This window comes from Heptranchias perlo, chromosome 4 (assembly GCF_035084215.1).
Source record: "Heptranchias perlo isolate sHepPer1 chromosome 4, sHepPer1.hap1, whole genome shotgun sequence".
In the NCBI taxonomy this organism is placed as follows: domain Eukaryota; kingdom Metazoa; phylum Chordata; class Chondrichthyes; order Hexanchiformes; family Hexanchidae; genus Heptranchias; species Heptranchias perlo.
Genome location: NC_090328.1, coordinates 47,120,072 through 47,147,710, shown reverse-complemented (window position 1 = coordinate 47,147,710; position 27,639 = coordinate 47,120,072). Strand labels below are relative to the sequence as shown.

Genomic DNA, 27,639 nt, shown 5'->3' with positions numbered 1-27,639 from the left:
GTGGAGACAGCTCTGGGATTGGAGGCCAATGGGAAGGGAACCTGGAGTCTGAAAGTACTGGGATGGAGATCTCACAGTCAATTAGTACTTTTAGGAGGAGCTCCTGGAGTCAGAAAACACCGGTGAGGAGTGGGTCTAGGAGCACTGTGGAAAGGGATCTAGGGATCAGAAAGCATTGGAGTGCACCATCCTGGAGCCTGGGGGTATTCAGAGCAGACCTAGTGAAGGAGAACACTAAAATGGCAATTCAGGGTTTTTTTGAGCATTGGGAAGTGTCATGGGAGGGGAGGCAGAGACAGGTGGTATTTTTGGGGGAAGAAGCCAGGAGAATTAGATTATAACTGTCCTTGGTCCCTGCGGAACATGCTACCACCCATTAGCCTGCAACCCCCCCGAACCCTACTGAGCCATCAGAGAGGAATCCTTCATCACATCCTCTATTGTCAGTGGTTATCGCCTTCAAGTTTGTGACTTAAAACAATAGGTGTACTATTAGTGGGTTTACTGAGAAAAACAAACAACGGCAGACAAAAACCTCTGTGGTGCACCTTCGGACATTTTTCAATATTAAAGTCCCTATATAAATGCAAGATGTTGTTGTAAGAGGCACAGGGAAGTTACTTTGCCAACTCTTCAGCAAGTAAGAATAATAGGCATTCTAGTGATGTTTTAAAAATAGTTAATTGGGTCATCACTGGAGGAAGTAAGAATAGCAGGAAGTCCCATTGCTGTTACCATTACACAGTGATGACAATGCACTGGGGGCAGGACAGCGTCACCAACAGATCGATTTCATATGTACAGATGTATATTAGCTCCACCAAGAAACTGACCAACATATGATGCAGTAACAGAAATCTTATTCAAAGATTGAAAGGTTCAGGAGACAAATTTCATTTGTACCTTCACCGCAGGACCGGTGTATTTTGGAGCTGAATTGTCTGGTGCTTCTGATGGAAGAGTTTCTGCAAGCAGGTCAAATGGATCTTTACCCTTTAAAAATAAAAGACATTTTTTCAATTTGTGACAAACCTCAGCTAAAACATATTCTGACAGCAGTGAAACATATTACTGATAAAGAACTCCATTAACTGCTTACACTTAATGGGTAATTTCCCATTTTCCTCCTCCAGGAGGGGAGCCTCAACACTGGTGTGCGAAGTAGGATAATTATGACTTTAGTTTCTACAATCACTGATTGGTGAATTTAAAATCTGTTTTTGTGAATTAGTTTGTTTTTCACATGAGGGGAAGCACGGTGCAGGCAATGATCAGACTGTTTCGATTACGTTTGGAATAAAAGACTGGAAGCATTGTTGATCGTTAGGTCTGCTTCCAGAAGCATGAGATGGGATTATCGTTGCCGCCTGGTTTTGGCTAAAGTGTAAGATGATATTGCAAAATTGAAGGATGAATTTTGGGAAGATGGGAAACACAGGTTAGGGCAATGGAATTAAGATGTGCTCTGTAATGATATCTGAAAGGTATTTGATCATTGATGCGCGAAGGTGTTCTAAATTGGTTTGTTGTTCACTTCCTTAGCTGTCATTGCCAATTGCCCTGCTGTATCCTCTTCCAATACCTGATCTTTAGCTTCTCTGAGCTCCGGTGCTGGTTTGCCTTCCTTTTCTGGAATTTCCACTTGCAGACTTTTCTGATAACACAGCAGGCAACCACAATTCTGGAGACAATACCAGGGGCATATTGGAGGTCTCTCCCTGACCTATCCATATACTGTTCAGCACTTGAGTGGTTTGTTCTAATCCAAATATGCATAGAACAGACCACTCAAGTGTCATTGTATGATTCCTCTCGAGCTATACTGGTCCTATACAGAGGTGTCATCAACCACGGAAGGAATGGGTAGCCCTTGTCACCATCCAGGGAAATGTCCCTGCTGCTGAAAAAGAGCTGGGATACTAGACTGCCACAGAATGCAGACACATAACAGCTCCCAGAAAAATGTACATTCAGGTGTAATATGTGGTGTTGGTGTTGCACACCAATTGAGCATTGAGGGAGTATTTAGTTAGTTTATGTAGTGTAGCAGAGTAACTGAGGGTCCTGATCCCCAAGTAAGGGTGTGGCCCTTTTAAGAGCGATATGGCCTTTTTAAGAGACCTCATCTTTAAGAATTACAGCTGGAGTGGGTGAAGGCCTGCCCCAGTCAGGTGAGAGTTAAATGGTCGAGGCACACTGGGCTGCTGCTGAGATAGAGCCCCCTGAACACAGCCCAAAGAGGTAGCTGAGATCTGTAAAGAAGCTGAAGGAGCCTGGGACTGGGAAAGTGTACTAAGCATCGCCAAAGGTACTGTGGACTGGGAGAGTGTACTAGGTGTTGCCAAAGTAACTGTAGTGTGACTTTTGTAGACTGAATTTAAAAAAATGTGGTATGAAGTATGAATTGGTCAATGACTATTGTTTATTGTATGAAGAAGGTTATGAGTCGGTAAGACTATGACAGTAGTTTTGTGGATTTATGTATGGGGCACAGATTGCCACATATACCCCATCAATGACCCCAGCTCCCTTAGAAAGCCAGCCATGTGATAAAAGTAGGTAGCCCTTCCATTCATCTGTCTAGGGCCGGCATTAAATTGCATGAAATATGCAGCCCTGGCAAAAAGGGCATTGGTCATTTGACACATACTGGTGTGGACAGTGAACTGGCTGATGTTACAAATGTATCCTGTTGCCCCCCCCCCCCCCCCCACCCCGCCTTCTCGAAGGAGCCAGTCATATAAAAGTGGTAATCTTCTCCATAGTTGAAGCATTCTGACATGTTCAGGTGGTTTGCAGTTCCAGTTGTAGCATTATGTACAACTTTTCCAGGGCCTCCCTGAGGCGCAATTTATGCCTGAAGGAGCGCCTGGGGTGCTAGATGCTGATGGCAGGGTATTGCTGGGAGGATCTGGTGCTGCCTATTGAACTTGCCTTCTCTGGCTGTCTCCTCCTCCTGCTACTCTTCTTCCTCCAGTGTGTGCACCACATATAATGGGATTCCCACAGGGAACTCCATATTGAAGTCTTCACGCACTTTTAGCAAATCCTCCTGTGGCCCCACCCACTCCAAGGGGAAGACAACTTGAAGGCCCAGCCATCAATGTATGGCAAAAACAAATGTTCAAAATTAAAATTATTGCAAATACAAATTACATGAAATCTCAAGTGCAGTAATTCTCCTTTCTGAGGCTATTTCAGTCTTGACCACCTGATCCTAGCAAGCACACCTGCTTGATTCTGGTGCATATTGCTAAGATGTCTGGGAAAGTGGAAATGTTGTAATTTATGATGGGTGACATCATCACATAATCCCAAATTCCTCCTCCCTTACTGGAAAGTTGCCTCATCTTTGCCCTCCCTAATCCAGGAATTTTGGTGCCAGAAGTGTTTGTTTTTGCAGATACAACAGAGTTATGGACTCAATTTAGGTTTTCAATGTTTTCTCCATAAATGTGGTCATAACCCAAATCAGATGAATAACCAATTAATTTATTTTTGGTGATGATGGTTGTGGGAATAATCAGGGCTAAGACATAGGAGAACCCCCCTGCTCTTCAAATAGTGCCATGGGAACTTTTACATCCAATTGAATGGGCAGACAGGGCCATAGTTTATTGTCATATCTGAATGCTGACACCAACAATGCTGCACTCTCTCAGTATTGCACTGAAGTGTTAGCCCAGATAATGTGCTCAAGCCTGTGGTGGGGCTTGAAGTCATAATGTTTTGACTCACAGGCAGGAATGCTACATACTGAGCTAAACTGATGCTGTATTAATTTATGCTGGCCATCATTTTCCCAGAAAGCAACTGAAGTCTCAAAGGCCCATGGTTTGACAAATCTGTTTCTGCTGTGGACAGAAATCACTACATGTCAGATTTCACTCAGCACCACTGTGACTTTCAGAAACTGAGGCAGCTGTTGAAGTTTTCAGAGGTGCCTTTTCAAGAAAGAAAATCTAATTCAGTTTTCACTTTCTCTTATTGGACAATGTTAAGCTTCCAAAGCCATTTCCAATATTTTTTTCAGATTTTAAAAGTAACATTTAATTCCATTTCTAATTTTTAAATGAAATATGAGATCTGGCATAAGGCAAAATCCTTAACAATTTTGTTCAACAGAATAAGATGTCAACAAGTGAAGGAGATTAACTGCAGTCCAATGCAGTTTACAACATGGATTATGAAAGGTTCTGCTTGTGTTTACACTACACTATTAAGATTACACTAAACAGTAATGCTTATTATTCCACATAGTGTGGATTTTTCTAATTAAAGAACAGTTCATTAATCAAGTGACAATATTTTTGAACTCTCAGCTTTGAGTAATTGTTTTTTAGATGTCTGTGGTTACGATTTTAGGATTTGATTTTGAGATGGGGGCTGAAGATCCCACAACAATCCTCCCCCAGGTAATTAGGGCAGGATTCTCCTCTTTACAACAGTAATCCGTGGCCCTGGATTTCTGCCTGCCACCCCAAGACTGCTGAAATATGACCTGTTCCCTTGGGTCATTACAGCTGCAGGACAGGTGTCCGGCAGGATTCCTATCATTACAAGGGCGCCCACTGTGAGGAAGTAAAATGCTGTTGGAACTGCTATTACAGCACCAGTAGTGGTGGTGAGGGTTCCACAGAGGGAATTGAAGGGGGGAAAAAAGCCTGTATGATACCTGCTTTCCCCATTTAGAAAATTCGGGGTCTTACTACCACTTCCTCGAGCCTAATACAACCTTTCAGTAGGCACTCCTGGGGAGTTGTGATAAGAGGGAAAGATGGGAGCAGAGTCGGCCAGGAACCCCGGTCCTGTCCCACCCCCCCCATTCAATGTGGTGGGTGGGGAAGAGACAGCAGGGGAAAGGAAATGGTGCTCAGTGCTGGAAGGGCGAGTTAGAGAAATGGCAACGCAGGGTAGGGTGGGACCTACACCCACCCATGTGATTCCACCAGCACATGGCCACATTTTCCTTGGGTGGGGTGGGGTTAATTTCATATACAAGGCAGGTTTAGAGCAGGCATCCCACTCCTCAGAGAGAGAATGAGCAAGCTTGACCTGAAGTAAGAATTCCAATGGTGGAAGGAGGAGCAACATTGCAAGGGTCTGCAATAGCCAAAGTCGTAACATTTTCTAAAGCTGCAGTGGAGATCATGGGTGACGTAGTTAGCAACATTCAATCAGATTGGAAAACCAGAAACAGGAAGTGGCTCTAAGAATTTCCAACTTACTCCACCTTCGGGCTCTAATAGTTTAAGACAGGAGCCACATCTGCATAGAAGGTAGTGCTGCAGACTTTGAAATTGGAGCTGCAGAGCTGTGGCCAAAGTCTGCTGACATAATCTGTGATAACAATATGATAAATGTAGTTAAACCATAAGAACATAACATGGATTAGGCCATATGGCCCCTCGAGCCTGCTCCATCATTCAATAAGATCATGGCTGATCTTCGACCTCAATTCCACTTTCCCACCCGATCCCCATATCCTTTGATTCCCCGAAAGTCCAAAAGTCTATCTCGGCCTTGAACAATTTCAATGACTGAGCATCCACAGCCCTCTGGGTTAGAGAATTCCAAAGATTCACAGCCCTCTGAGTGAAGAAATTCCTCCTCATCTCAGTCTTAAATGGCTAACCCCTTATCCTGAGACTATGCCCCCTAGTTCTAGACTCTCCAGCCAGGGGAAACAATCTCTCAGCATCAAAGCTGTCAAGCCCTCTAAGAATCTTTTGTTTCAATGAGATTTCTTCTCATTCTTCTAAACTCCAGAAAGCATAGGCCCGTTCTACTCAATCTCTCTTCATAGGACAACCCTCTCATCCCAGGAATCAATCCAGTGAACCTTTGTTGCATCACCTGCAAGGCAAGTATATCCTTCATTTAGTAAGGAGGCCAAAACTGTACACAATACTCCAGGTGAGGTCGCAACAAAGCCCTGTACAATTGTATGATGTGGAGATGCCGGTGATGGACTGGGGTGGACAAATGTAAGGAATCCTACAACACCAGGTTATAGTCCAACAGTTTTATTTGAAAATCACAAGCTTTCGGAGGCTTTCTCCTTCGTCAGGTGACCGACCATTGCGGAAGTGGAAGAACCGACGTCAGGGACGTAGAGACGACGTAGAGACCGAGAGAGAGACAGACACACAGACACAGACACACAGACACGCCTGGCCAGCGTCAGCTCTTCTTTTCCAGTATTATCCTTTATATTCTGTGACCACTCAGGGCGTGTCAGAGAAACTTAGTGGGTGTGCGTTTAGATCCTAGTTTGGGTATAAAACTGTATAACCTGTTGCAAACTGCATGTCTATATCTAACCAGACGTATAAGCTATATGTATATGATCTAACGGCGTGAATAAAGCGAATTGAGAGTTAAGAGAGAATTGACTCTTCTCCTCTTTGTACTAAGCCAATAACCGTAACCGGTGACCTCCGATCAACAAGACCCTTCATGATTTTGAATACCTCTATCAAATCTCCTCACAACTTTCTCTGTTCCAAGGAGAACAACCTCAGCTTCTCCAGTCTATCCACGTAACTAAAGTCCCTCATCCCTGGAATCATTCCAGTAAATCTCTTCTGCATACATGCTAAGGCCTTCACATCTTTCCTAAGGTGCGGTGCCCAGAACTGGACACAACACTCCAGTTGTGGCCGAACCAGTGTTTACTATCCTTAACTTCTTTAGGTAGCCACGGAAAAAAATCACTTTTCCCGTGGAGTTTTTATTTCTCAATGGAATGTATATTCATTGAGAATATTGAAATATTTCTTTAAATATTTGCTGTTGCTTTTCAACCGTCAAACCTTTTAATCTAATTTCCCAACCTACCTTAGCCAACTCGCCCCTTGTACCTATGTAATTGGCTGTATTTAATTTAAGACTCTAGTTTTGGTCATAAGTACGTCACTTTCAAACTCAATGTGAAATTCATCATATTATGATCACTCTTCCTCAGAGGATCCTTTATCTGTGAGATGACTAATTAACCCTGTCTCATTACACAATACAAGATCTAAAATAGCCTGTTCCATGACGTATTGTTCTAGGAAACTGTCTCGAATACATTCCATGAACTCGTCCTCCAGACTGCCTTTGCCAATTTGATTTGTCCAGTCTATATGAAGATTAAAGTCCCCCACAATTATTGCATTACCTCTGTTTACAAGCTCCTATTATTTCTTGATTAATACTACGTCCAACAGTATAGCTACTGTTAGGGGGCCTATAAATTACTCCCACGAATGTTTTCTGCCCCTTGTTACTTCTTCTTTCCACCCATATTGAATCTACTTCCTTATCCTCCGAGCCAAGATCCTTTCTCACCACGGTCCTTATGTCATCCTTTATTATCAGGGCTAACCCCCACTCCTTTTCCATTCTATTCCATACCCTAGAATATTTAGTTCCCAACCTTGGTCACCATGCAACTATGTCTCTGTAATGGCTATTAGATCAAACCCATTTATCTCTATTTGGGCCATTAATTTGTCTATCTTGTTACGAATGCTTCGTGCATTCAGATAAAGAGCCTTTAATTTTAACTTTTTACCATTTTTCCCTGCTGATGCACTATTACCGTTAAACTCTCTGTCCCTTCCTGTCAATCTGCTTATCTTTACTCAAATCACTACACTGCTCTGTTGCCTTGACTTTTCTCTTGATTTGTAAATTTCCCCTCAACTGACCCCCCTTTTTAGTGTAAAGCCCTATCTACAGCCCTAGTTATTCGATTCTCAAAGATATTTCAAGAGCACAGATACAAAGGGCTCAGACCTTCAATATTGAAGCACAAATTAAGGAGAAACTTCACCCGCAGTAATTGCCTTTAACTCCACAATTTTTCTTTCCTTCCTTTAGGTTCCTACATGTCATGTTACCCAACGAAAAGGATGGGGAGGTGTCATGTCAATGTCTCTTCAGAGCCAACTATTAGAACACGAGAGTGGTGGATAATCTTTCTCTATCTTCCTTCTGATGGGTTCAGTTAGGCCTGTGTTTCATGCTTACATAAAACTGCAGTCTGAGATTGGAAATCGCAATTAGGAACAGGGAGAACCAATGTGCAAATATATACAAAGAATGTACTGTATGGGCCATTTGGCCCAACAGGTCCATGCCGGTGTTTATGCTCCCATGTCAGCCTCCTCCCATCTTTCTTCATCTAGCCCTATCAACATATCTTTCTATTCCCTTCTGCCTCATGTGTTTATCTAGCTTCCCCTTAAATGCATTTTTACTAGTCGCCTCAAATACTCCTTGTGGTAGCGAGTTCCACATTCTTACCACTCTCTGGGTGAAGAAGTTTCTCCTGAATTCCCTATTGGATTTGTTAGTGACTATCTTATATTTATGGCCCCTAGTTCTGGTCTCCTGCGAAAGTGGAAACATCTTCTCTACGTCTACCTTTATCAAACCCTTTCATAATCTTAAAGACTTCTATCAGGTCACCCCTCAGTCTTCTCTTTTCTAGAGAAAAGAGCCCCAGCCTATCCAATCTTTCCTGATAGATATAACCTCCCATTTCTGGTATGATCTCAGTAAATCATTTTTGCACCTTCTCCAGTGCATCTTTCCTTTTTATACTGTGGAGACCATAACTGTTCACAGTACTCCAGTGTGGTCGAACTAAGGTTCAGTACAAGTTTAGCATAACGTCTTTGCTTTTCAATTGAATCCCTCTAGAAATGAACCCAAGTGCTTGGTTTGCTTTTTTATGGTCTTATTAACCTGCGACACTACATTCTGATTTGTGTATCTGTACCTCTAAACCTCTCTGCTCCTCAACCCCGTTTAGACTCTTATTTTCCAAGCAGTATGTGGCATTCTTATTATTCCTGGAAAATTGCCCAGGTATGTCCTGTAACAAAAAGCAGGACAAGTCCAATCCGGCCAATTACCGCCCCATCAGTCTACTCTCAATCATCAGCAAAGTGATGGAAGGTGTCGTCGACAGTGCTATCAAGCGGCACTTACTCACCAATAACCTGCTCACTGATGCTCAGTTTGGGTTCCGCCAGGACCACTCAGCTCCAGACCTCATTACAGCCTTGGTCCAAACATGGACAAAAGAGCTGAATTCCAGAGGTGAGGTGAGAGTGACTGCCCTTGACATCAAGGCAGCATTTGACCGAGTGTGGCACCAAGGAGCCCTAGTAAAATTGAAGTCAATGGGAATCAGGGGGAAAACTCTCCAGTGGCTGGAGTCATACCTAGCACAAAGGAAGATGGTAGTGGTTGTTGGAGGCCAATCATCTCAGCCCCAGGGCATTGCTGCAGGAGTTCCTCAGGGCAGTGTCCTAGGCCCAACCATCTTCAGCTGCTTCATCAATGAACTTCCCTCCATCATTAGGTCAGAAATGGGGATATTCACTGATGATTGCACATTGTTCAGTTCCATTTGCAACCCCTCAGATAATGAAGCAGTCCGAGCCCGCATGCAGCATGACCTGGACAACATCCAGCCTTGGGCTGATATGTGGCAAGTAACATTCATGCCAGACAAGTGCCAGGCAATGACCATCTCCAACAAGAGAGAGTCCAACCACCTTCCCTTGACATTCAACGGCATTACCATCGCCAAATCCCCCACCATCAACATCCTGGGGGTCACCACTGACCAGAAACCTAACTGGACCAGCCATACAAATAGTGTGGCTACAAGATCAGGTCAGAGGCTGGGTTTTCTGTGGCAAATGACTCACCTCCTGACTCCCCAAAGCCTTTCCACCATCTACAAGGCACAAGTCAGGAGTGTGATGGAATACTCTCCACTTGCCTGGATGAGTACAGCTCCAACAACACTCAAGAAGCTCGACACCATCCAGGACAAAGCAGCCCACTTGATTGACACCCCATCCACCACCCTAAACATTCACTCCCTTCACCACCGGCGCACTGTGGCTGCAGTGTGTACCATCCACAGGATGCACTGCAGCAACTCACCAAGGCTTCTTCGACAGCACCTCCCAAACCCGCGACCTCTATCACCTAGAAGGACAAGAGCAGCAGGCACATGGGAACAACACCACCTGCACGTTTTCCCTCCAAGTCACACACCATCCTGACTTGGAAATATATCGCCGTTCCTTCATCGTCGCTGGGTCAAAATCCTGGATCTCCCTTCCTAACAGCACTGTGGGAGAACCTTCACCACACGGACTACAGCGGTTCAAGAAGGCGGCTCACCACCACCTTCTCAAGGGCAATTAGGGATGGGCAATAATTGCCGGCCTCGCCAGCGACGCCCACATCCCATGAACGAATAAAAAAAATAATAGGGTGTGGATGGGTTGAATAGTTTTTTCTTTTTTTAAAATTCTTATTCTCTGACAGTTTTGCTACAGGGAACCAAATGCTCACAAAGGAACCTAACCTGCTCAGCTGGCTTAGTTACTGCTGAGCTGGATTCTTGTGGTAGCCCAGAATTGCCCCCAGACTTGCTCCTAAACTGCTGCCAAGATGTGGGGGGCAGCTGGGAAGACAGATTTTTCTATGCTGGGCAATTCTGGCTGATCCAGGTTCCACTCTGAATTGCGACCTCTCCCTCAGCTGGGATCACATGTTTCCATTCTCCACAGCCGCTGGAATATCGGGCTTTTACTGTTTATTGTACATTTCTTTTCACTGTTCTTTTTCCCAAATTCTACTGCTTCACATTTCTCTTCATTGAACTGTATCTGCCACTTATCCGTCCACTCCACTAACCTCCTGCACTCTTCCACAATTTGTCCTGCCCCCTATTTTAGTATCAACAAATTTTTACATAATTTCTTTTATGTTCAAATCATTTTTTAAAATGGGAAACAAGAGGTCCCAGGTGGGATCCCTGGGCTCACTATTAGCCAAATCCTGCCAATCTGAAAAACATCTATTTTCCTTTACTCGTACACATGGAAAAGAAGGTGAGAAGGCCCACCAATACCCTGTCAGTGAAACCTCTTGCAGTATCCTTCCCAACCATGAAAGATGCTAACTCCTTGCTCTTTGCTTTCTGCCCATTAACCACTCCAACCATGTGGCTATTCATTTTAATTCCATGTACCTTAATTTTAATAACAAATCTCTTAGATGTTAAACTAAGACACCAGCTGCCTGTGTCAGTGGATGTAAAAGATCCCAGTGTATTAAGTAAATTTGTTATTTGTGAAACCTTGCTGTATGCAAATCAGCTGCCACATTTGCCTACTTAAGAGTAACTACACTTCAAAAGTAATTCACTGGTTGTGAAGTGCTTTAGGATGCCTGAGGACCATGATCTGCTATATTAATTCAAGTTTCTTTCTTTTCTTCTCTGGCATTCTGAATTTTCTTTTACATAAAAAGGGCCACTTGTTACCCACTGCCACTATTATTGATGTTACTCTGCATCGGAACATAGGAACAGGAGTAGGCCATTCAGCCCCTCATGCCTGCTCTGCCATTTGATAAGATCATGGCTGATCAGTGATCTAGCCCCATATACCTGCCTTTGGCCCATATCCCTTAATACCTTTGGTTGCCAAAAAGCTATCTATCTCACATTTAAATTTTGCAATTGAGCTAGTATCAATTGCCGTTTGCAGAAGAGAGTTCCAAACTTCTACCACCCTTTGTGTGTAGAAATGTTTTCTAATCTCACTCCTGAAAGGTCTGGCTCTAATTTTTAGACTGTGCCCCCTACTCCTAGAATCCCCAACCAGCGGAAACAGTTTCTCTCTATCCACCCTATCCGTTCCCCTTAATATCTTATAAACTTCGATCAGATCACCCCTTAACCTTCTAAACTCTAGAGAATACAACCCCAATTTGTGCAATCTCTCCTCGTAACTTAATCCTTGAAGTCCGGGTATCATTCTAGTAAACCTACGCTGCACTCCCTCCAAGGCCAATATGTCCTTCCGAAGGTGCGGTGCCCAAAACTGCTCACAGTACTCCAGATGTGGTCTAACCAGGGTTTTGTATAGCTGCAGCATAACTTCTGCCCCCTTGTACTCCAGTCCTCTAGATATAAAGGCCAGCATGCCATTGGCCTTATTGATTATTTTCTGCACCTGTTCATGACACTGATCAAATCCGACTGCACACTCGAGGACACTCTCATTCAATAAATGACTACACATCCGTGAAGCTGCTCAATCAGCAGATAGAAATAAAAAAAATTATTGAAATTGCTTCCACATCAAGGAAACAAAGATGAAAATTTGGCATAGCCCTATGAAGTAAAAGTCACCTTTCTACAAAAAGTACCTCAGTACGTTCCAATTCTATAATAGGTAAGCTAATCAGATCTTTCCATGTTTTTAAGATTTGAAAAATTCAAAGATAATTCAACATTGCTTTGATCTAAGAATTCAATAGCTTTCCTCATGCTCTGTTCTACCACGTAAGAAGGCAATGAAGGTAACTGGAAACGGTATGAGATATTGTTGAATTGTTCTTTTCCATGTTGTTACAGCCCCACCTAGTACCCAAACACATTAAAAATATCAAAGTTGAAATAAAGTTACTCTTAGAGAGAAAAGTTATCCTTAAATATGTCCTGAGAGCTAATTTAATGCTGCATACCAGAACCAGCTCCTTGGGTTGTCCATAAGCTGATTTGTAAGGCTCATTCTCTATTATTCTGTTATCTAAACCAAAACAAATATACTATACATAAAGTTACCACTAACAACAATAACAAGGGTAAACACAAAAACAACTTGCATTAATATAGTGCCTTTAATGTAAGAAAACGTCCTGAGGCGCTTCACAAATAGATGTAAGGAAATTGGACTGAGTCGGAAGGCAGAGATTAGGAAGAGTGACCAAATGCTCAGTTATAGAAATATGTAATGAGGCGGCTTTTAAAGATGGAGAGAGAAACAGGGAGACTTAGGTAGAGAGTTTGAAAGAGTAGGATTGAGGCAGCTGAACACTGTGCCACCAACATGGGGTAAAAAGAGAGGGAATGCAGAGAAACAATGTATGGATGTATGACAGTGTGTTGTAACTGAGAACAACTGTATTAAAAAAAAAAATTCACAGTAAATCAAATAGGGAATGCAAATATACCAAATGGTACAGTCAACAGAACTCTTATTCATAGACTTCAATTTTCACAACAAGGTTTCATGAGTACCTTAACCTCAGGCCCAATGTATTTAGGAATTGAAGCATCTGGTTCTTATGACGGAAGTGTTTCCATAAGCTGAACCAGAGCACTCAACATTTTTTTTTATCCTTTCAAAAGATAAAAGGACACATTTCAGTATCAAAACAATATAGATCAAGTTATTATTCAGAATGCTGCATGAAGTGCCTCAAAGTAAACGTTACATTTTGACAGCAATTATTTGTTTATCCACCAATAATCCTCCTCTAGTTGTAATGATTTACCTCAATTTCTGATACTTTTTTCAGAGGTGCAATTACTGCTTTCTTCTGGTCAATACTGGCACTTTCCAAAGACTTGACAATGGTTGCTTTTAAGATGCTTATCTGTTCATCAATCATGTAGGTTACTTCACTCATAATTTGACTTTTCAAATTTACACTCTTATTACATCTTCTAAATGCTTCGGAAGTAAATCCTTTTTAAAGGGCACACTGTTGGCATTTTCTGTATGTGTGCTGCCGGATTGCTTACCGTCCTGGGAGGAGTTAGAGTAAGACTGGACAGTGACAAGTCCATAACAGTTCCTGTTGGAGATGTTCTGTGGAGGTACATATTCAGTAGGTAACAACAACTGCAGAGTCAAATGGTGCCACTTAGTCCAACTCACTGGAAAGATGTAATTATATTGTCGACTTGGTTGTCACAACTTTTCAATAGTGAAAATACAATTCCACTATTCTCCAGTCTTTAATTCTTTTTGGTTCTCTTTACATAAAGGTCACTTTGCTACAACAGGTTCTTCTGGCCCCTAATCCCACCCCTACAGTAAAAATTTAGAATCATACAGCACAGAAGGAGGACATTCAGCCCATCATGCCTGTGCCAGCTCTTTGAAAGAGTGACCAATTAGTCCCACTCCCTTACTCTTTTCCCCAAAGCCCTGCAAATTTTTCGTTTTCAAGTATATATCCAATTCCCTTTTGAAAGTTACTCTTGAATCTGCTTCTGCCACCCTTTCGAGCAGTGCATTCCAGATCATAACAACTCGCTGCATAAAGAAAATTCTCCTTATCTCCCCTCTTGTTCTTTTGCCAATTATCTTAAATCTGTGTAATTCTTAGAATCATAGAAAATTTATGGCACAGAAGGAGGTCATTCAGCCATCGTCTCTGCGCCAGCTGAGAAACGAGCCATCCAGCCTAATCCCACTTTCCCGCATTTGGTCCGTAGCCCTGCGGGTCACGGCTCTTCTGGTGCACATCCAGGTACTTTTTAAATGAGCTGAGGGTTTCTGCCTCCACCACCCTCTCAGGCAGCGAGTTCCAGACCCCCACCACCATCTGGGTGAAAACATTTTTCCTCATTTCCGCTCTAATCCATCTACCAATCACTTTAAATCTATGCCCCCTGGTTATTGACCCCTCTGCTAAGGGAAATGGGTCCTTCCTGGCCACTCTATCTAGGCACCTCATAATTTTGTACACCTCAATCAAGTCACCCCTCAGCCTCCTCTGTTCCAAGGAAAACAACCCCAGTCAATCCAATCTGCCATCATAGCTAAAATTCTCCAGTCCTGGCAACATCCTCATAAATCTCCTCTGCACCCTCTCTAGTGCAATTACATCCTTCCTGTAATGTGTTGACCAGAACTATACGCAGTACTCAAGCTGTGGCCTAACAAGTGTTTTATACAGTTCTAGCATAACATCCCTGCTTTTATATTCTATGCTTCTGCTAATAAAGGAAAGCATTCCATATGCCTTCTTAACCACCTTATCTACCTGTCCTGCTACCTTCAAGGATCTGTGGACATGCACTCCAAGGTCCCTCACTTCCTCTACACCTCTCGGTATCCTCCTTGACCTTCCTGCCAGTAGAAAGAGTTTCTCCTTATTTCCTCTATCAAAGCCTTTCATAATTTTGAACTTCTCTATTAAATCTGCCCTTAACTTTAATTTATCACATCATCTTAAATACACAGGGTACAATACCTAAAAAATCACTAACAAATTTGGTCTTTTCTTTTTCACATCATGCACTAATCTCACACAGTAAATGACTCTTTATTTTAATTTCATATAGTCAACTGGTTATTCTACCCAGTCAACTAAATTTAAAAATTGGTTAATTTTCCTTCTAGATTATTTATAACACAGCAGTACACATTGTACGTTATTATGTAAAACATACAGCAAACATAGCTGAAGAGTCACCCTTAATGTGGCCATTTTAACAACATTATTCAATTTTGCATGGTCCTTACTAGTTTCCATATTCACAGAATTATAGAATGGTTACAACTCGGAAGGAGGCCATTCGGTCCATCGAGTCCGTACCAGCTCTCGGCAAGAGCAATCCAGCTAGTCCCACTCCCCAGCCCTATCCCCTTAGCCCTGCAAATCTTTTCCCTTCAAGTACTTATCCAATTCCCTTTTGAAAGCCATGATTGAATCTGCCTCCAGCAGTACATTCCAGATCACAACCACTCGCTGTGTAAAAAAAAGTTTTTTCTCATGTCGCCTTTGGTTATTTTGCCAATCACCTTAAATCTATGTCCTCTGGTTCTTGAACCTTCCGCCAATGGGAACAGTTTCTCTATATATCTACTCTGTCTAGGCCCTTCATGATTTTGAATACCTCTCAACCTTCTCTGTTCCAAGGAAAATAACCCCAGCTTCTCCAGTCTATGGTATCTAAAGTCCATCATACCTGGAATCATTCTAGTAAATCTCTTTTGCACCCTCTCAGGCCTTCACATCCTTCCTAAAGTGCAGTGCCCAGAACTGAACACAATACTCCAGTTGTGGCCGAACCAGTGTTTTATAAAGGTTCATCATGACCTCCTTGCTTTTGTACTCTATGCCTCCATTTATAAAGCCCGGGATCCCGTATGCTTTCTTAATCGCTTTCTCAACTTGCCCTGCCACGATTTGTGCACATATACCCCCAGATCTCTTTATACCTGTACCCTTTTTAGAATTGTGCCCTTTAGTTTATATTGACTCTCCTCATTCTTCCTACTGAAATGTATCACTTCATATTTTTCTGCATTGAATTTCATCTGCCATGTGTCCACCCATTCCACCAGCCTGTATATTCCTCTTGAAGTCTATCACTATCCTCCTCACTGTTCACTACCCTTACAAGTTTTATGTCATTTGCAAATTTTGAAATTGTGCCCTGTACATCCAAGTCCAAGTCATTGATATATATCAAAAAAAGCAATGGTCCTAGTACCATGGGAAACACCACTGTACACCTCCCTCCAGACCAAAAAACAACCGTTGAGCATTACTCTCTGTTTCCTGTTACTTAGCCAATTTTGTATTCATGCTGCCATTGCCCCCTTTACTCCATGGACTTCAAATCTGGTGACAAGTCTATTCTGCGGCACTTTACCAAACGCCTTTTGGAAGTCCATATACACCACATCAACTGACTTCCCCTCATCAACCCTCTCTGTTACCTCATCAAGAAACTCTATCAATTTAGTTGAACACGATTTGCCTTTAACAAATCCATGCTGGCTTTCCCTAATCAATCCACACTTGTCCAAGTTACTGATAATTTTGTCCCAGATTATTGTTTCTAAAAGTTTTCCCACTACCGAGGTTAAACTGATTGGCCTATAGTTGCTGTGTTTATCCTTACACCCTTTTTTGAACAAGGGTGTAACATTTGCAATTCTCCAGTCCTCTGGCACCACTCCCATATCTAAGGATGATTGGAAGATTATGGCCAGCACCTCTGCAATTTCCACCCTTTCTTCCTTCAGTAACCTGGGATGCATCCCATCTGGACTGGGTGACTTATCTACTTTAAGTACAGCTAGCCTTTCTAGTACCTCCTCTTTATCAATTTTTCGCCCATCCAGTATCTCAGCTCCCTCTTCAATTACTGTGACTTTGACAGCATCTTCTTCCTTGGTAAGGACAGATGCAAAGTATTCATTTAGTACCTCAGCCATGCACTCTGCCTCCATACGTAGATCTCCTTTTTGGTCCCTAATCGGTCCCACCCCTCCTCTTACTACCCATTTACTGTTTACAAGCCTATTGAAGACTTTTGGATTCCCTTTTATGGTGGCCGCCAGTCTATTCTCATTCTCTCTCTTTGCCTCTCTTATTTCCTTTTTCGCTTCCCCTCTGAACTTTCTATTTTCAGCCAGGTTCTTGCTTGGTGAGACCACATAGTGATCTACAATGAACCACTATGGTTCACTGGTATTTCTATTGTACTACACAAAACACTACAAAGACTAACTACAAACAGTGAAATACAGAAAAAGACAATTTCAAGTAAGAGTTGCAGCCAGACATTTCTGCAAACTAATATTAGTGAAGCATTTTTTTTAAAGTGAGCTAGAAAGATTATGAAGATCTTTCATCTAGTTGAAAAAGGTTATTGTTTAATGCTCAAAATGATTTGGTTTAGAAACAAAGTTCATTAAAATTTAGGATTTCCCTCGAGCCATCAGGTTGAGCATGACAAATTACATTCTATGCCTTTTAATTCAAAGCCACATAATTCAAATTTTTTGCATAAATTCCCACGTTGTTATTTATGTTGCTTAATTCAAATTATTGGATAATTCTAATTTTTAGTGCAGAAAATGACAAATATTAGGAGTAAACTGTAAACTGAATTAGAAGCAAGCTTAGGTTTACAAATCAAGCTACTATACCTAAACTGGTTATTTCCATTTAACTTGAATTAAAAACTGCACCTTTCACAGTAAGAATGCAAAGGACAAAATCACAATCTTTGTTTTTGGATTGACAGATCATGATTTTTTTTTTGATTACTATATAATCCAGCCAAAGTCCTACACAGCATTCTCAAAGGCACTAGCATATTCCCTTCTAGTGAAAAATAAAATGCTGTTGCCGGCTGATCAAACTGTCTAGTTTTCAACGGCCACTGTTTCTGTCTTGCTAATCAGTCTCCAACCGGACTCCAGAAGCAATTTCATTTCAATAAATAACTGTACCTGCAACAAACCAGGACGCTCTCAAAGTCCTGTTCTTACAGCAATTAAAATAGCCAAGTTGCTTCAAAATTTGCCTTCCTCATCCACAGAAAGGAGTTAATCTACAGGCCTTCAACAATTCTGCAAATATGAAACCTCAAAATGCAATAGTTTTTTCAAAATAGTCCAGAATGTATTCTAACTTTACACTAAGAATCTAAACTTTATTTTCTTAAAAATTAAAAAAGTAAACATTGGAAAATCAATATTTTTGTCTTCTAATAATTAAATAGTGGTTCATTGGTATTTCCATTTTACTACACAAAACACTAGAGACTAGCTACAAACAGTGAAATACAGAAAAGGGCAATTTCAAGTAATAGAGTTGCAGCCAGACATTTCTGAAGTGGATATCATTCCAACTATATTGTAAAAATGCTAGTTTTGAAGAAAATAAAAACAAAATAAATCCTTAAACTTGCTTTAGCAAGTTATATTAATGCCATACAATACAATGAAACTTTATTGAAAGATTTAAAATTTGTTTGTACCTGAATTTTTGGGTCAGTGTTTTTGTGAACTGAAGTGCCTGGTAATTTTGATTCAAGTGTTTCTGCATGAACTTCCTTTGTATCCTTTTAAAAAAAGAGACATTTTTCAAAATTTAGATCATACTCTACTGAAACATATTCTGAGAGCACTAATGCAAATTACAAGGAAAGAAATTAAAACCACACTACACTCGCTGATCTTGAAAAGTTGTTTCAAAATCTATCTTCCTCAGCATTTTGGAAAATAAGTGTTTTAGAAGATATTAGCAAACTTTATTTTTTACCATTGATCTACATCAATGATTTGCAAACTTTTCTGTGTCAACGGCCTTAAGCAAATATTGATACATGCCTGAGAGCTGCTGTCAAATACTGGCACACTTTAGGGGACCCTGACCTAACTTCCAAAAGAAGTGTCATCTACCCAAAGGAAAACAGTGCTATCATTCCAGAAAACTTATTTTTATTAGTACACAATGACAGTAATAGCATTCCATTAAATCAACAAATACAGAAAGCTGATGATTTTGTCAACCTGCTGGGAGCTGCTCGCAGACTCTCTCCAGAGTCCATGATCCCCAATTTGAAAACCTATGATCCACTATAACATGAGTGGAAATATATCGTGGAAGTCAATCTCAAATAAAAACATATTGTACCTGACCCCAACATGAAATCGTAACATTTCAAAACATGGTCCACGTATTCTCATTATATTCAATTTTTAATAAAATCTTCCCTACTTTTAAAAAAAATGTTAATTTGGATAAGTACATGGTCATCAAGAGTCCTCCTCTGGGCCCCACAAGAAATCCTTGGGCCTACCCTACCCCAAGCTTCAGAATGCCTTAAAACTTCTCCTTCACTTGGGTTCCTTGGTGGCAGCCTCCTGCTGCTTTCACCCTTTCCCACCTGCTTCGTGTCAATGAAGCCTGGGTTTGAGTGGGAGTCGGGCCTGGTCTATTTAAATAAGACCCAGGACTTAAAATTACTCAGGCCTCATGTTGGTGAACCAGGCAGAGTGTGAGGCTTGACCTGCCGACCCCGCACTCACTGCTCACCCCAAGTTAGAATTGGGGCTTTTGAGTTTTTGCCTTCAATGTCATTTTCAAGCATTTCGAGGTTAAGTATAGATATCCCTCGGCCTCATCCTTAACTGGCTTGATTCCATTCATAAAGAATGTACACCAATGTCCAATACTTTTCATTTATCCATATTGAATGTCATCTGCCACTGATACACACACATTTTAGCATGTTCATATTATAATTTCTTATCTGCCTCCTCAGACTCATCTGCATCTCATCCAATTTAATATCATCTGCAAATCTGACCAATTTACATTGAGTTTCTAAATACAAAGCATTGATATAAAATAGAAATAGCCAAACACATTTGCATTTGTACAGTTTTGATTAAATTATTACTTTCAGGCTATATTGCAAGAACTCAAAAATAACCACTGCATTTACGTTTACAGAAATCATGATACCATCCTAACCCTGACTTAAGCATGACATTTTCTTGCAAATAAGGATTCAACCATACCAATTAAAGGCGTTAGACTCCTAATAATTTCTATTTAAAAACCTGACATCATCAATCCCAGCTCAGAAGTGTAGTGGGAGCGCTATTCAGAGTTTGATAAGCTCAATATGTGTCAGTATGTCCTCCTAACTTACAATATAAAAAGCAGCACTCGATGTTCACTTTTAGAACATGTGCCCTAGCTTTACATCTTAATTTGTTGATGGACATCAAATCTACTTACTATTTTGCTGCCAAATTGTTTAAATGCCAGGGTTCAAAATGTGGCCTGTTACAGAATCAATTATGGGTTGTAGAGTAAGTATTCTTGGGTGGCACAAGAGCAAGAGGAGGTGCATGAACCTCAAAATGTAATTCATTGGGAAAAATAATGCACAATAGAATGGACTCATTTACTCTTCTCGCATGCTTCATGTTTCTAATCACTCTCATATTATAGTACCAAAGTTCTGTGCCAGGGAATTGTGTCTCATGAGTGCATACCATCATCCCTCATATTGTTGAGCTATAGATGTCAGCTGTATGAGGGCGCCAGGCACTTTTCCAAAAGCAAGGAGAAGTGATCATCCTTTCCTTTTCTCTTTCTACTTAACTCTCTCACACGCACAATCACACTCAGCACGACCATCGAGTCTTGCATTGTATTTCCATTCATCTACCACTGTGTGGGATCCTTGCGCATGGGATCGACACTCTACAGTCAGCCATAGTGCTTGTGGTCGCCTCAGTGGATGCCGCAGCTGTGCTTTCCCTGCAAGGGAATGTGGCATCAGTATAAGCATCTCTCAGAGAATTGGGACAGGTGGGAACATGGCGATAAGACAGTGCTTCCATTTCGGCACAATTCTGGTCCCGCTGTCGCTCCCATTTTCAAGCACTAACGGGGTGGTAGGGACATGAAAATCACCACCAATATATTCAGTTGAACAATTTGTACACATGAACTAGTTCTCCAAGGTTAATCAACTTCTGCGAAGCATGGCACATGTGATCACTTTCTGGACTCCTTAGATCTTAGGGGGATGTCAGTTATGATGTAAATTACCATTTGAGCAGTCGTGGGTTTTTTTGGGGCCGTTTTGCTCTGTTGGGTAGCTACTGTTGGTGATTGTAGCTGTTTTTCTCCAGCTGCTCCACTAGGTTTAGCTGAGAGATCAGGTGCAGTCTTGGCCTGAAGGAAAGATTCCAAAAGCATTAAAAGCAGAACCATAGAGCAAATATCATGAAAAATCCACAAATGACAAAAGGTTACTTTCTATCAAACAGGGTGAAATTTGTCATGGGCAGTAGAGAAAAACATGGCGATATCGAATCAGCAGCCCGTTTTATACTCTGTCTGATTTTTTTGGGCTGAGTTTAAAAAGGGCTGCCGATTTGCTGTCCCTCTTAGATCTCTTTCAACTTCATCCTTAGCTATTTAAATGCCATTGATGGATTTCCCATTTTCTTCCTTTGTGCAGTCCTTTACACTTGTCATATTAAAGTTCATCTCTCATTGTTCTCCCACCATTTACATATTTTATCCAACTTTTGTGTTTCCCAAGCTGCCCCCTCAGAACCAACTGCCGCTCCTGGTTTGATATTATCTGCAAAACCTTGCCAGCAAATTCCGCTAAATCCATGAACAGACATAGAATTAACGCCCATTTTTGGCCTGTCCTGGGGCAGCCAACAGAAGAAAATGGGGTGGGTAGGCATCATGTTGAATTCCCAACCCGAGAAACTGCCAGGACAATTTTCTTTCATCCCCACTTGAATCAAACTGTACCACCCTCCACCAGCCCACCCACTGCATGCAAATAATGGCAGGAAGGTGTTTTTTGCTGGTCTGCTGCATTTTCCTCTCCTACAGTCCAAGGCTCAGCTCCGGAAAAAAGATTGCCTGTACAAAAGAGGCATGGTGGTCCAGATAAAAGAGAGGAGTTAAAGTATGTCGGTTAGTACTACAGAAGACGGCTGCTTGTTTCTTTGAATGTTAAATACAATTCACCATTTGTTCCACGCTGTTAGTTTAATCACCTACTATTTTTTTGCTTCCTTTATTATTGTCTTCAGCATCTCAGGAAACAATGCGATTGCCCCGGGAACCCCCTGTTCCTCAGCTATGAGGAGGAAGATGAGAAGGATCAGGGGGATGAGTGGGAATAGCTAGGCTGATCCATCGCCATTGTTGCGATACGGCCCCACCCACAGGTATCCACACCTCCAAGTGTTCAGTCCCTGGTGGTCCTATTTGAATCTGTCGCCTAGTCAATGCTTGAGAAGTCTGAGATTCCCTCCAGAGGCAATATCTGAGTTATGCCAGCTGCTTGCCCAGGCCTTGCAGCCCACCTCTTCGAAGAAACACATTTTCAGTGACAGTAAAAATAACCATGGCTTTAAACTTCTATGCCAGTGATTCCTTTCAGGCTACATCAGGGGACATTATCTATATTCGCCAATTGGCAGTCCACCGCTGCATGAAGCAGGTCACCAATGACTTGTTCAGGCGAGCATCGCAGTTCGTCTCCTTCCTGATGGACCTTGAGCGGCAGTGAGAGAGAGTTATCAACTTTTACAGACTGGCTGGATTCCCTCAGGATCAAAGTGCCACCAACAGGACTCATATTGCACAATGGCCCACTTATCAACACGCATTCAACTCTGTCAACCAAGAAGGGTTTAATTCCCTAAATGAGCAGCTGGTTTGCAATTACAATGGCCTCGTAGTTTGTGTGAATGCATGCTACTCTGAGCGCTACAAAAATACATTTGTATTAAGATGGCTAACAACCCCACCACCATTCTAAGAGTAAAGTCCTATGTCTGGATGATTGATCGGGGATCAAGGATACCTTCTGCAGGTGTGGTCGATGACTCCACTTTGGAATCGGGACACCAAAGGAATAGCACCACAATGAGACTGATAAGGGCTACGAGGACAATGATCGAGCAGACCATTGGGATTCTAAAGGCACGCTTCAGGTGCCTGGACAGGTTCCCAGGAGGACTCTGAAGTGCAGCCAGGCTTCTTGCATTGTTGAGGTCTGCTGTATGCTGCACAACTTTGTCATCCCAAAAGGACTGATCATTAATGCGCCGATGATCAGGCTTGGCAGGCAGCTGAGTCTTTAATTGAGGTATAAGTTATTCAGAGGCCCCTCTGCCAAGTAATTGAGGGCACAGCTCATAAGAGGCAGCTTCTGATAGATTACTGTTATGCCTGATGCAAAAACTGAAAAGCAATTTTGCCTGCATCACCCTTTTTGTTACATTGAACCCACCCATTCATGTCAAGATATCCTCAAATATGTTTCAGCACAGTGAATGGAACTAATGAAAAGAACCAACTGTGACATTTATACACTGGATTTGGTTATATTAGAAGCAATTTCTTTTAAGATTATCTTTAGAAAATAGAATTTTTAGTCTAACATCTCAATAAACAGTAGGATGGTGGCTTGGGATTTCATGTCTCCTCCTTGTGACTTCTATACTTCTCAACCAGACTAACTTGACACATCACAATAATCAGTAATCACATATTGGACTACCATTATACCATGATGAATACACTTATAATATTCCTGTCTGTCATGAATTCTTAAACTTTCTACAAAAAATTGTTAACTGACAGAATACAAAATTTCACACTGATGAGGAAAAATTATCGCCTTGCAAAGAAACTTGACTAAATACTCTAATTCAGAATTGAAGTGTTTGGACCAGTTTGAAGTTCAAACAATCAGTCTGCTAAAAGTTGCTGGTGAACAGATGCTAAACATTAACATTTTAAACACGCTACATCCTCCCTTACCAAAAGAGATAGTTATGATCTTAGCTAATTCCTGAACGTAATCAAGGAGTGACCTTCATTTTTAAACTACTTAAAACCAAAATATCCGATCTTTGCTACATTGGGTCCAAAAACATTGTACTGGCCTGCTCTTAAGCTACTTGAGCTTAGGAATGACCAACAGCATCCAAGATCTCCCACAAGTTTAGCCTGCAAGCAGATGATTACTTTTTCTTGTAGAATCTAGTGTTTTCACTAGTTGTAAAGATCATCAAAAAGTTTAGAAAAATGGCAAAATTCACAGCATACAAGCTCTCTGTAATTTGCCCTAAACATAGATTCTAACCACAACCCAAGAAAAGCACCAGCTCGTACACCAATCTCCAATTGTTTCACTTCCCACAGCTCTATGACTGAGATTGCTAACATAGTATAGTCATTTCTATGTTTCATAAAATCAATTTTTAGAGGTCAAAGGGAATTTTTTAAGCAGAATTGTAAGTCCAGATGAAATGCCCAGCAACTTGGAAAATATTTAGAAGTGGTGTTAGCGTTAATACAGAACAATGAAGAAAAATATCAGTTTCAATAAAGGATCAGTACAATGTTTATGATAATTTTTTTAGATGCTTGTATAGTTTTGAACTTCCAATGGTTTAATTACATAAAACAGATTGTACTTTACCTTAGCTGGCTGGGTTATTTTGCCACCAGCAGCATCCATTTTGACAGTGGGTTTACCCTTATGAAAGAATATAAACATTTTGGAGTTAAGAAATATACACAGCAATTTGCTGAAGATACAATACAAAATATTTACATAATTACCAGAAGAAATCTCTTTTTTAAAAAAAATGATATGGGGTCAACTTTGCAATGGTAGCAGGTTGGCGGGGGGGGGGGGCGGGATGGTGAAATTGCGAGTTGCAAACCCGCATGAACAAAACTTACCGTTTCCAACGCGCTCGCATGTTGATTGCTGTTGATTAACGTCCTCTCCGGGTTTCGCGCCCGGCAGCCAGCCTGATTGAACACTACAAATGAGTTTCGGGTCCCTGTCTACCCCATGCTGCTGGAAACTCTGGTGCCTCCCAGTTATTCAGGGAGAGTGCTCAGACCCCACCCTGGACACCCCATTCTCTTCTTCCTTTAAGGGGCGAGGGAAAGGGGAAGATCAGGGGGGAGAGGGGAAGATCCAGGGGGAGAATGGAAGATCGGGGCGGGGGAGAGGGAAAGATTGGGGAGGAAAAGGGGAAAATCGGGGAAGATTGGGGGGGAGAGGGGAAGATCGGGGGGGGAGAGAAGGTCGGGGGAGGAGAGGGGAAGATCGCGAGGACATTGTGGGGGGTGAAGAGGGGGACATCGGGGGGGGGGTGAAGAGGGGGACATCGGAGAGGGAGACATCGGACATCGGAGCAGGATGCAAAGGTAGATTCATTTTGTGTTTTCACTTCCGTCTATGGTTTTTGTTAAAATTTATTTAGTTTCTTGTTCCCTGATCTGGCCCAGACATGAATCAGAAGCAGTGGGCAAGCTGCCCAGATTAAGTTAAAAATTGCTCCAATCACTTACTCTGTCACAGGTAAAGTGCCTTAAGTACCTCAATGAGGTACATTCGGCTCTTCAACTGTCATTTCCATTTTCGGGTCGCCCGCGCGCACACAGGCGGGCCCTTGGGAAACTCCGGAAGTTGGAGTCGGCTTCCAAACCCGAACGGGATTTCTGCGATTTTCGGAGCCCCCCCCCACGCCCCTACAATTGCCCCCTAAAAATCACCCCCTATATGTCAGATATGGGGAAAAAGGAAATATTGCTGAACCCAAATACGTTGCAAAGAATATGTGTGAAATAAAAATTACGGGGACGATTTACATGGTCCCCTTTCTGCTCTGGCTCTGAACAGAGGCAGTAACTTCAGGCCGAGCTGCTCCCAATTTTGGTGGGCCAGGCCATTAATAAGGGTGCAAGTAGACCTCACCAGGGAAGCGGCTTGGACACCTGAAGATGGGAATTATTTTTTAAACAACTTTGTATTGATCCCTTTAAAGGAAGAAGAGAATGGGGAGTCCAGGGTGGGGTCTGAGCACTCTCCCTGAATGACTGAGAGGCACCAGAATTTCCAGTAGCATGGGGTAGACAGAGACCCGAAACAAATTTGTGGTGTTCAAAGAAACCATCGCTTGTAAAGTGCACTGTGTAATAGTCCCTTCACCACCGGCCGCACCGTGGCTGCAGTGTGTACCATCCACAGGATGCACTGCAGCAACTCGCCAAGGCTTCTTCGGCAGCCCCTCCCAAACCCACGACAGAAGGACAAGAGCAGCAGGCACATGGGAACAACACCACCTGCACGTTCCCCTCCAAGTCAAACACCATCCTGACTTGGAAATTTATCGCCGTTCCTTCATCGTCGCTGGGTCAAAATCCTGGATCTCCCTTCCTAACAGCACTGTGGGAGAACCTTCACCACACAGACTGCAGCGGTTCAAGAAGGCGGCTCACCACCACCTTCTCAAGGGCAATTAGGGATGAGCAATAAATGTTGGCCTTGCCAGCGACACCCACATCCCATGAATGAATAAAAAAAAAGTCACCCTTCCTGATGAAAAGGTCTTGTTAAGTATGTTTTTTTTACAAAGATGTTGATTAGAGCTTTTAAAATACTAATGTTTTATAACAAGATGTTGCGACAATTTAAATTATGCACATGCAGTTATTGAAAAATGTTCTTACCTTGCTTGCATCTGCTGACTTGTGTGATGTTTCAGATCCTAACTTTTCTGATGGCTAGAACAAGGGAAAAAAGGTAAATTCGTTTTTAAAAGCAGTACGTTCCTGGTGTTGTATTCCGAGTGTTACTGCATTCAATGATGGTGGAAAGCATGAGTCAGAATTGAATTTTCAGCAGACTTCAATAGTTTTCCACAGTAATATGCATTCACAACAATGGAATATATAATTAAGCATATTTATTAGGATGATTGTGTGAATTTGAGGAGTTACACAAATATACCTGAAACAGCCAAAGACTGGAAAGTACAAACACTCAACTGGATGCAAAAACCACTGTATTTCAGTGGTAAAATAAATAACATGTGCAGACAATTCTTCTGCTACAATACCAGCACTTTTAAAACAACGTATCATTGTTGCTGTAAAGGATCAGTTTTTTTGTATAACACTCTGCCCCTGATAGCCCAGGACTAGTGTGTATGCTTCCTTAAATCAGAAAGAAATACAACCCCCTTCAAACAACTACATTTCCACCATTTCTAAATGAGTACTAGATATAGCCTGCAACTGGTGCAATGGCTCCAACTAAATATCGGCCGCTATAATAGCAGGAAACTTAAAGCAAACAATAAGTGATCTGAATTTTAGTCAAATTTAGAATTTTGCGACTAATCCTCCAAACCAGCAAATTGGGACAACTGGTTTACCTCAGCGTGTATCACTTTTTGCCAAGTTCAAACTGGACGGAGGGGAGAAGAAGTGATATTCAAGTCAGACGGCAAATTCATGACTTGGGTTTTGCTAAATGTTTTGTTGTTTATGAAAATTAATTGGAAACCTCAATAACAAATGCATCCATAAGCTACAGAAGTTAAGTGAAAAAGTACTTTTATTTTATACATAGACATTTGGTACCCAATTTTAGAAGTCTCTGGGCAGCCCACTCAAAAAGCAGATGGTCTTGTCCAAAACTGG

The 27,639-nt window shown here is 41.8% G+C and overlaps 1 protein-coding gene across 10 annotated transcripts in view; it reads right to left on the bottom strand.

Moving 5' to 3' along the window:
• cast (calpastatin) overlaps positions 1-27,639 on the bottom strand; it is a 199,675-nt gene that overhangs the window by 86,954 nt on the left and 85,082 nt on the right. For 9 of the 10 annotated variants that reach the window (XM_067982870.1, XM_067982868.1, XM_067982866.1 and 6 more), the window contains 5 exons: positions 26,665-26,718; positions 24,617-24,673; positions 21,202-21,327; positions 18,608-18,691; positions 904-993 (listed from right to left, as the gene is read on the bottom strand). In XM_067982870.1, coding sequence (XP_067838971.1) covers positions 904-993; positions 18,608-18,691; positions 21,202-21,327; positions 24,617-24,673; positions 26,665-26,718 — 411 coding nt within the window. The remainder of the gene's footprint in view (positions 1-903; positions 994-18,607; positions 18,692-21,201; positions 21,328-24,616; positions 24,674-26,664; positions 26,719-27,639) is intronic. The other variant, XM_067982871.1, reaches the window with a different exon arrangement.